This window comes from Macrobrachium rosenbergii, chromosome 26 (assembly GCF_040412425.1).
Source record: "Macrobrachium rosenbergii isolate ZJJX-2024 chromosome 26, ASM4041242v1, whole genome shotgun sequence".
In the NCBI taxonomy this organism is placed as follows: Eukaryota; Metazoa; Arthropoda; class Malacostraca; order Decapoda; family Palaemonidae; genus Macrobrachium; species Macrobrachium rosenbergii.
Window position 1 is genome coordinate 49,784,552 of NC_089766.1, and position 11,216 is coordinate 49,795,767.

General features: G+C 37.4%; 1 protein-coding gene across 6 annotated transcripts in view; it reads left to right on the forward strand.

Moving 5' to 3' along the window:
• LOC136853180 (transcription factor GATA-4-like) overlaps positions 1 to 10,952 on the forward strand; it is a 498,363-nt gene extending 487,411 nt beyond the window's left edge. For 3 of the 6 annotated variants that reach the window (XM_067128523.1, XM_067128522.1, XM_067128521.1), the window contains 4 exons: positions 87 to 262; positions 2,999 to 3,095; positions 6,480 to 6,641; positions 8,224 to 10,952. In XM_067128523.1, coding sequence (XP_066984624.1) covers positions 87 to 262; positions 2,999 to 3,095; positions 6,480 to 6,641; positions 8,224 to 8,591 — 803 coding nt within the window. In that variant the 3' untranslated portion in view covers positions 8,592 to 10,952. The remainder of the gene's footprint in view (positions 1 to 86; positions 263 to 2,998; positions 3,096 to 6,479; positions 6,642 to 8,223) is intronic. The other 3 variants (XM_067128526.1, XM_067128525.1, XM_067128524.1) reach the window with 1 other exon arrangement.
• The last annotated feature ends 264 nt before the right edge of the window (positions 10,953 to 11,216 follow it).

The window sequence follows — 11,216 nt, forward strand, 5'->3', positions numbered from 1 at the left end:
AATGCAATGAGAAATAGTATATTATGATAGTAGCAGCAGTATGATCATTGTCTCGCCATGGTGATAATGCTGTCGTTTCCCCCAAGCAGATTATCCGGGCAGCGAATTCTGCGCAGAGAGTCGGGAGTGCGTGAACTGCGGGGCCGTCCAGACGCCGCTCTGGAGGCGAGACGCCACGGGGCACTACCTCTGCAATGCCTGCGGACTCTACACCAAGATGAACGGCATCAACAGACCTCTCATCAAACACTCCAGAAGACTGGTGAGGCTCGCTGGCGCTTCTGTTGTTATTATTATTATTATTATTATTATTATTATTATTATTATTATTATTATTATTATTATTATTATTCATAAAAATCTCATAATAGCAGGAGTCACTGAAATAGTGTAGATGTAAACATTTATCTTAGAAATATATATATATATATATATATTTATATATATATATATATATATATATATATATATATATATGTATGTATGTATGTATGTATGTATGTATAAATATATACCGTATATACATAATGTTTACATCTAAACCGCTGTGATTTTTCACCATTATTATTATTATTATTATTATTATTATTATTATTATTATTATTATTATTATTATTATTATTATACAGTTTCTATTCAAGTCTATGGCATTATTAATATACTATCTTTTCATTTAGATTTTGGATTACCTTATACTCCTTCTTTTTCTCTTTAGGTAAACTTTATTAGGAATAAAGAACGATTTTTTACGTTTGCTTCCATTTACTTCACTTTCTTCACATTATTATTATTATTATTATTATTATTATTATTATTATTATTAAGTTAAGTATATCTTAGTTTAACCAGACCACTGAGCTGGTTAACAGCTCTTCTAGGGCTGGCCCGAAGGATTAGATTTATTTTACGTGGCTAAGAACCAGCTGGTTACCTAGCAGCGGGACGTATTATGACGAGAAATGAATTTCTATCACCAGAAATAAATTCCTCTAATTCTTCATTGGCCGCTCGGGGAGTCGAACGCTGGGCCAACAGCGTGCTAGCCGAAAGCTCTACCCTCCCCTCCAATGAAGAAATTATTATTATTATTATTATTATTATTATTATTATTATTATTATTATTATTATTGCAAAAATATTTTGTCGTTAAAAATTGAATGCAAGCAGGGTATCGAAAACTAACTTAGTTTTACTATTACTTAATGACCGATTTTGTGGCGGTTCTAGTAGAAAAATGGACTGATGAAATTTTATGAAACTTACTATAATTCTTATAAAATCCTGTAATTTATAATTTAAAAACATATACTGCGTCGGTCACGTAAAATGGTGGAGATACTGAGTTCTGTGAAGACCTTTGCCAGGACTCTTAATTGAAACTTCATCATATTTTGATTACAGCGTTCACATACTCAGGGAAATGGAAATTTTCCTTTAGTTAACAGTCAATATGCAAATAAGGGTGAGACAGCCAAGTTTATTTGGCCACGTAGCTCAAAAGTAGTAAAACTTTTGGACCGTTTGTCAGAATTTATTCAAATGTGATAAGTAGGCTGCCTTGGGCAGGCAAAGTGGTTCAAGTACAAACATCACATCATTTGTTTATGTTATGACCTGATCGTGTGAATCGTATATATATATATATATATATATATATATATATATATATATATATATATATATATATATATATATATATATATATATATATATATATATATATATACATATACATATATATATATATATATATATATATATATATATATATATATATATATATATATATATATATATATATTTATATATATATATATATATATATATATATATATATATATATATATATATATATATATATATATATATATATAAACAGACCAGTGGTGTTTTATACGATGACAGTCACAAGCACTGGTACCATGGATTGAAAAAGACACCATTACCATATGATAATTACAATTTCCAAATTGGAAAGTGTGTATTTAACCCTCGAAACAAAATCGCCTGGAGACATTCCTATATAATTTGCATGTAGCGTGTACATATAAAAGCAAACGGCAGTTGTTCATTTCATGTCAGTCCGTATGCAAATTAGGATGCAGTCGACCACGTTGAAACGAATGTAACCCTTGAACTTTTGGATCACCGGTATATGTGTTAAATATATTATTATTATTATTATTATTATTATCATTATTATTATTATTATTATAGTTGTTGTTGGTAATGGTGATAATACCATTGTTATCGTAAAACATACATTGGAGAGTGTCGGACGTGAGAAAAACAGAAATAAATAAATTAATATTGCCTTAAGTTATTAGTCTTTCCTGCAGTCGCAAGGCAGTTATGATAAGACATTAGCAGAAGTTTTGCAAAGGAGGGAAAAGCGACTCTCCCGTCGATAAATCTGCCTCTTAATGATATGTAATTATGAGGCAGTCTGCGGAAAGGCATTCTGCGACGTGATAGTCCATTTCTGCAGAATTTCCAGGTATCTTTTAGTAGACAGGATTTTCATCCTGATATTTACGGCCCTCGCCTTATTTGGCGTCGCATAGAAACAAACATATGGAATATCATTTATACATTCAGTTGCCACCTGGATCGCCAATTGCCAGGCAGCAATATAAGCCATTAAGGATTTGCTATAAATTAACAAAATTCATTTTATTTATTTATTTATTTTGTTTTTGCAATGTTTATTTTTTTACAGCTGGTGTGGCTTTCTGTGTGACAAACGGAAAAGATGTGTCTTGCCTTATCCCATATTTATTAATTGGTGGAATTTTTTTAATCTGAGTTTTATTTGCTAATGCATTTATACTTAGCGAAAGAAAATGAAAGTCAAAAAAAGGATTTAGTAAATTATTATTGAGCATAATTATCGCTTTTTTATCACTACAACATTTCCTTTAATACATGTTCCTGATCGCTGGTTTATTATTGACACTGATTTCGGAATTATTCTTACCATCGTTATCATCTTTTTCAGGACGGCTTCAGTTTTCAAGCTTCTCACAGACGGATGGGCCTCATGTGCTCCAACTGCGGCACTACAACCACTACACTATGGCGACGCAATAACGAAGGTATTTGGTCCTCTTTTCATTTTAATTTCATGAACGTCTCCCGTAGGGTGGTAGTGTCGTCAGTGCACATAATGCGGTGCACTGTAGGCATTACTTAAGGTTCTTTGAAGCGTCCCTTCCATAGGCCCCTAGCTGCAACCCCTTTCATTCCTTTTACTGTACCTCTGTTCATATTCTCTTTCTTCCATCTTACTTCCACCCTCTCCTAACAGTTGTTTCAGAGTGCAACTGCGAGGTTTTCCTCCTGTTACACCTTTCATACCTTTCTACTATCAATTTTCCTTTCAGCGCTGAATGGCCTCATAGGTTCCAGCGCTTGGCCTTTGTTCTAAATTCTGTATTCCTCCTTTTTTCATTGACGTCATTAAAATAAGAATATATTTATGTATATACTCTTTAATTCAAAGGTTGGGACGCTCGCCTCACCTTTGAGAGGTCCCGAATGCTTTAGACACGTTCTGTTAAATCCCAGTGCGCTTCCGTGGACTTGAAAAGTTCTTTATGTACATGGCAGTAAGTTGACTGTGATGAGCTGCAACTTAGGATGTCAAAGGCTAGGAGATAGCAACCTCCTGTAGCCACTCTCTCTAAGGGAAAAGATGTATTGTGGAAGATTACATACATACATATATACATACATACAGTACATATATATATATATATATATATATATAGATGTATATATATATGATATATGTATACATTATATATATATATTATATAATATGTATATATATATATATATATATATATATATATATATATATATATATATATATATAGACAAGGTTCAGTATTAGAGACCTGACTCAAGCGACAGACCGGAATTCGATTCTATGGGGAAGAAACATCTCTGCACTTGTTCAGTGCAAAAAAGCTTTACGACCTGTTGACCAAGCCAGTGACTTATTATATACTTGGTGATTAGTCGACTCCGGCCAGTGGCAACCATAATGGTAGAGAAGGACTTGGGGCTAGTAACCTCACCGTAAAAAAACTCTCTGAAAACCTAAAGGTAAATTGTGTATTTCAGTAAAATAGAAACAGACTAGAACTGTTGCTCGAAATCATAGCCACTGAACAACAAGCAGACGGTAGTGACCGCAGGCGTCGGACGTAACAGCTGGTTTTAAAAGATGGAAAGAGTTTGATTTAGCTCTTTCCAAAGAAAATGATACAGAAAGAGCCTCCCCTGATAGGAGGCCAATACTCTCTCAGGGACGGATATGAGCCACACGAATCATGCAGAGCTACTCAGAAGAGGTATAGACGGCACATAAACATCCCACTTACTTTCATAGCTAATGGTATGACCCTCCAAAACCTTTGTGGTACTTACTTCCAAACAAAAATAGCAGTAGATCAAAGGGATTCGGTTTCTAAATTCTGAGACATTATTGTAAAAGAATGATGTGATGAAGAGTCAGGGAAGCGTTAACATGAAGTAAGCAATGTCTGCTCTGTTCAAAGACCTTGTCCAGCTCAGCATGAATGTATTTGACAGCACTGAAAGAAACTGAGAAGTAGCTTCATAGAGCAGCTAAAAAGGAAAGGATAGCAGCTTGAAAAAATAGAATCATCTGCCTATGAATGTCCTGTAGAGGGGGTAGTGTCGTCAGTGCACCTCTTGCGGTGCAATTAGACATTACTTAAGGTTCTTTGCGGCGTCCCTTCGGCCTCTAGCTGCAACCCCTTTCATTCCTTTAACTTTCCTCCGTTCATATTCTCTTTCTTCCATCTTACTTTCCACATTCTTCTAACAGTTGATTCATAGAGCATCTGCGAGGTTTTCCTCCTGTTACACCTTTCAAACCTTTTACTGTCAGTTTCCCTTTTAGCGCTGAAGGCCTCATAGGTCTCAGCGCTTGGCCTTTGTCCTAAATTTTATTTATTATGCAAATGAATGGGTAGAACAAGAGGAGCTCTGAATGCGGTCACTGAAACAAAGAAGATAGGGGAAGGGGAGAGACCAATTTCTGAGACAGACAAAAGGATAAATAATGTTCCTTTGTCGACAGAAATACTGGTGTGATAATTTCAAATGAGTGGATAGAGAGGAAAGTCATAAACAAGGAGTTATGTTACCATGGCAAAAGTACTTTTGGGTATCAAGAGCCATGACACAGATTCCCAGATGTCCCGAGAGAGAAGGAAGAGATATTTGCAAGGTTTGGAAAGAAAGTTAATCTTTCTTTGCAGAATCCATTCAGACGACCAGAGAAAAATCTATACTTGTATACAAAAGTCTGATATGTATTGTAGTAGGATTTATCTGTAAATAAAAGATTTATCATTATATATATATATATATATATATATATATATATATATATATATATATATATATATATATATATATATATATATATATATATATATATATATATATATATATATATATATAACATGAACATCGCAATTTGCTTCGTGCAACTAATGGTGCCCAAATAGAGGTGTATTAAATGAGGCAAAAAAACTTCTCTATCTAATCCTGCATAAAAAGTTCATTTTTTTAATTTTCTGTAAAAGAAAACTATTGTGCCGGCTTTATCTGTCCGTCCGCACTTTTTCTCTCCGCCCTCAGATCTTAAAAACTACTGAGGCTAGAGGGCTGCAAATTGGTATGTTGATCATCCACCCTCCAGTCATCAAACATACCAAATTACAGCCCTCTAGGCTCAGTAGTTTTTATTTTATTAAGGTTAAAGTTACCCATAATCGTGTTTCTGGCAGCGATATAGGGTATGCCACCACCGGGCCGTGGTTAAAGTTTTATGGGTCGCGGCTCATACAGCATTATACCGAGACCACCGAAAGGTAGATCTATTTTCGGTGGCCTTGATTATACGCTGTATAGCGGCTGCATAGAAAACTCGATTGCGCCGAAGAATCGGTAAGTTCTGCCTGATTCCTATAATCATTTTGTTTCCTCTCCTTTCTCTTTCCTTTTAGCCTCAGAGTGGTTAAGTGCATTGGGATTGCCTGTTCCGTCGGCCGCCTTTGCAGTCTAAATAAATTATTTTTATATATATATTTTATATATATATATATATGATATGATTCTTCATTATATATATATGGTCTAAATATATATATATATATATATATATATATATATATATATATATATATATATATATATATATATATATATATATATATATATATATATATATATATGTGTGTGTGTGTGTGTGTGTGTGTGTGTGTGTAATTTATATAAATTACGTACAAATATATGTATACACATATATATGTTTTATATATAAATGTATTTATTTATTTTCTGGTTTTTATTTAATTGTTTACCTACTTATTGAATATACAGATGTGTGTTGATAGACAGGTTTTGTTTGACTACTAATACAAGTGTTGTGTTCGCAGGCGAGCCAGTGTGCAACGCTTGTGGCCTCTACTACAAGTTGCACGGGATCAACCGTCCGTTGCAAATGAGGAAAGACTCCATACAAAGCAGGAAGAGAAAACCGAAGAATAAGAAAACGGAGGACACGAGCGACGATAAGGAGAAGGATAAGAAACCGATAGGTAAGAGAGAAAGAGAGAGAGAGTCGCGAAGACACTCAAACACTGTTAACGAAAAATTGTCTCGTCTTATTTGCATTGTTTGTCGAGCTGGTTTGTTTATTTTGTCTTGTGCTTTCCACGTCGTTCTTTATCTCCGAAATGTTTCGCCTTAGTTGATGAGATTTTTATCCATCATTTGAATTCTCAATTTCTCTTCTTGTTCTGAATGAAAAGTCGGTTTGTACTTCCTCTCATTGTTCAGTTTCGTCCTGCATCTATATATACCTGAGTAAAAAACTGTCGACAGAGAGAGAGAGAGAGAGAGAGAGAGAGGTGTTGGGGGGGATGGGGGAAAAGTAGCTACAATGAAAAATGTCAAACATATATTTCTTTTAACGGGCAAAAACTTTTAAAAATTCATTTTATGAAAATGAAATGTCCATTTAGATGTTGTTTGGGTTGAGGGGGGTGGGTGGTGGGCGGGGTGGGGGCGGGGGACGGGTGGAGCCACCCAAATAAGGGAGTTGCAGGTGTTTGCGACAACGGTTGGGGGAGTCGCCCGACTTATGCAGTCCTGTTGCGGAGTATCCGATATGGTCTACGTTTAGACTCAAGTATTGACCTCGATTCAGCGGGCGCTGCTGCGTTGGGGGTCGCGGGGGTGGGGAGTGAGTGGGGGGTTGCTTGCGCGCTCTCTCTCTCTCTCTCTCTCTCTCTCTGTATGTGCGTGTGCATGTGTAGTAAGTATGTAATACATATTTTCTACACACATGATAATTGTACGACAATGATGGGTCATGAAAAAAAAATCATTTATCTGAGTACGCAATAACTGTAATGGTGAAAAAAAATATTAAGTAAAGATTATTGAAACAGCCTGTAATAATGGACGTGTGCGTAAATAAACAATATTTTTCACATCCACATACTGACTGGCCTCCTGTTAGTTAGCATCAGACGAAGATTTTGCGTCAGAGTTCAGAAACTTAAACAGTACGGCATTCGATTTTTGTGCGTCTTGATTAGAATATTACGCAACGTTGTGTCAATTTCACAGCTGGAAAATAAAATTATATATGAATCGCTCGAAGCTAATGATGTGGAGCCTGTTGGATAAACAAATATTCAGTCTGACACTCAAAGAAATTAGGTAGATTTAGAGTACAAGCAATGCATGAACTCGTAATGGAAAACCTTTCCTTTCTTCTGTGCGATATATTGTTTATTTAGTTAATGTTGTTTATTGTATTCGAAGATTCATTAATTTGGTGGTTGTTTATTGATTTATTGATGTCTTCTCATCCTGATTACCTCCGTAGGGGAGTGGTGCCATCAATGAACCTCACGTCCCTTCGGCCCCTAGCTGCAACCCCTTTCGTTCCTTTTACTGTACCTCCGTTCTTATTCTCTTTCTTCAATCTGACTTTCCACCCTCTTTAACAATTGTTTCATAGCGCAATTGCGAGGTTTTCCTCCTGTTACGCCTTCCAAACCTTCTTGCTCTCACTTTTCCTTTCAGCGCTGAATGACCTCGTGGGTCCCAGCGCTTGGTCTTTGACCTAAATTCTCTATTCCATTCTATTCTGTTCCATCCTCATTACAGAGAAAGACGCAGCGAAGGATCCCGAACGTCGATCGACAGAGAGCGAGAGCGCCTCGAAGGTGCCCCCTGGCGGCCAGGCGCCCCAGCCACAGTCGAGCCAAACGCCCTCAGCTTCCTCGGTGGCGCCGCCCGCGATGCCCGGCACCAGCAGCCAATCCAGCGTGAAGATCAAGCAGGAGAGTCAGTCGTCGTCGTCCTCCTCCTCCTCCTCGTCCTCCTCCTCCTTCACGGCCCTCATCAGTCCTCCTCCCGCAGGCGTCGTCACCCCGCCCATCACTCCAAGTTTAAACTGTACGGCAACTAACGGCATGTTCGGCACCTATACGTCGTCCGCAACGCCGAATTTCGCTAAGTTAATGATAAGCTAGGATATATCCCTTTAAGCTATATATGTCAGTGAGGTTGAGAGAGAAAAAAAGAGGAAATCTGGAAGTGTAACGAGAATGGTAGCGATCCTTCACCAAGAGCCCTTCAGGAGAGAAGGAATTGGGCCCGGCACACAACGTTGCCCACGAGTCTGTCTGATTACACCGATGTTCCTCTGCCTCCTATTCACAGGTCTGACGTGTCAGTGCCCGATTATGCGCATGCGTATTTAATACTTTAGGAAGGAGGTTTATCTCAAAGATATATATATTTTCCCAAAATTTCTTTTTTAATGTTTTAATAAGTCTTTACGCATCCGATACTATAAGAAAGGCAAAAAATTAAGCCGTTGTCCTTTACAGTCATGTTTAGTTCCCTACTGAGTTGTTTCACTGAGGTCTTAGTGCATAATAATATACAACAGAATATACAAACACAAAATTACACTTACACACACGCGCGCTCGCGTGTCTGATCATATTTAGGTATCTGATGAAAATTTGTTAGTTGTCCACCCTTTGCAACTCATACTGGTTCCTCCGTGTTGTGTCCACTAACTCCGAATTTGAAAACTGTTTCTAAGAATTCTGAATCGTTTGATAACCACAAATTATTCCACGTACTACAGCGAAACATAATCTGGAACTTAATGACGATATCTTCGAAAGTCTTCAAATCTTCCAGAAGATCTGCATTTATGAAAGCATAAAGATTAGCGTCTTCAATACGTTTCCCATGAAAGTATTGGCTTTGGTCTGCAACCCTCACAGAGGTTCGTCAAGGATTCACTGAAATGCTCCTAGAAACTCAAACTCGTCTTACTGGAACTACTGTGATCTGTCTTGGTACTCGTTTGTACGAAAATTTCACAAACTACCAATCGGGCCTTGTGACCCAGTGTTTGTGCTGGAAATCAAGAGAACGCTTGCTTCTAGAAGAGCAGGTTGTGACCTAGAGCTCTTAATTGTTGTCTTATTGTAGAATTATCATTATCCAGGAATCTTGGAACAGTCAGTAGAGCCATGACTTACATTTACTTTAGAACTGACTGTGAAGGTAAGTATTTCCAAGATGGCCAAATGTCCTGAATTTTGTCGCACCTTCCTCCTTATAAACATTATCGTCGCTAGTAGGCACCGTTACCTGTCAAGTAAAATGCAGATAAAGGAAACTTTCCCGCATTCTTTCATTTATTTTGTTGTGAGTGCCACCGATACTAGATCTGTTAACTAAGAGCCGCCGGTACTACAGTCTGGATCAGCGTGGATGTAGTATGCATTCTGTATATTTTAGCGGAACTACTCCATTTGTCAGACGCTTACAATGAAGTATTCACTTGCCCCAAGAGTTAGAGTGTAGAGAGAGATAATGTCAAGAATTTTGATGAGACCTAGAAGAATCTCCCTATAATCCACTTGGTGGACTGAATAAGAACATTAAAACGGGTCACCCAAATACCTCAGAGACCCCTTCCTAATGAAGCTCTAACAGCGTTTTGGCTATGGAATGGTAATGTTATCGTTCACGGTAAACTTCTTCTAAATATTGCTTTCTGCGTCTCAAAACATCTTAACAATTCCCAGAAATCTTTAACCGTATTCTGAGTGTGATGATATATACTTATCAGAGTACCCGAAATACCGGATGTTTCATGTAAAATCTCAAATACTCGTTTGGCACGAAAAGTGAGACTTTATCGATGTTATCCATTGGAAGGAGAGCTGAATTTTCAGACAACTCTGCCTTAAGAATGTAAAACATTCTTTGTGGTAAATGTAATCAGTTCTCTCATTTCAGAGGTGATTACTTCCGCTCTTGTAGTGCTACCTGGGCTGTCGTACAGAGGAAAGTCCCTGATTAGAATTCCAAATCATATCCGCAAGAAGGTTCACGTAGAAGTCACTTTTAACAGGGTATCGTCTTTCGGCATTCATGTTAACTGGCGAGTATAATATATTTTAACGTAGCGGCCCTTTCGGGTTGATTTACCAGTAGAGTGAATATTTTCATAACTTCTATGAATATGGATAGGAACTCGGTTTCATGCACGCCAGAAGGTCAGGAGATACATGAACTCAATCTCGAATTGAGTTGCATGATTATTGTCGAAAACGTCGAACGAATGGGATCTGAAGCCGAAGTGCATGAGAAGAGCCAAGCTACGCGTTGAAGTCGAAATGATCTTCCACAAACAATCAAGGAACGAAGTTGAGATGACATTTCAATCGCTGGTTAATAACATGGGAGCAATCAGCAAGCAGATTGCATGAACTAGAAGTACGGGATCCACAGCTCGTGGTGGCATGATGGATCGATTCTATTCATTGGCGAATGAGCGAGCTGAAAAAATCCTAAGTGAAAAAGGAAAATATTAGAAGTTAAATTAATTTTATTTATTAGACAAGTTCCGGATGTTGATGCGACATGGATTTGATCAGGAGAGGCGCCAAAACTAACTCCAAACCAAATGCATTTTCGTTGATATCTCGTCACATGGCCACCTGTTGACCCTCGTACCAGACTCCTGAGGCTTGTTTCAACCCAAAAGGCTTTGGTTTTTGGCATGAGGTTGCCAGCCTAAAAAAGCCAGGTGGTATTCTTCTTCTTCTTCTCAGCTTAATCCCAAG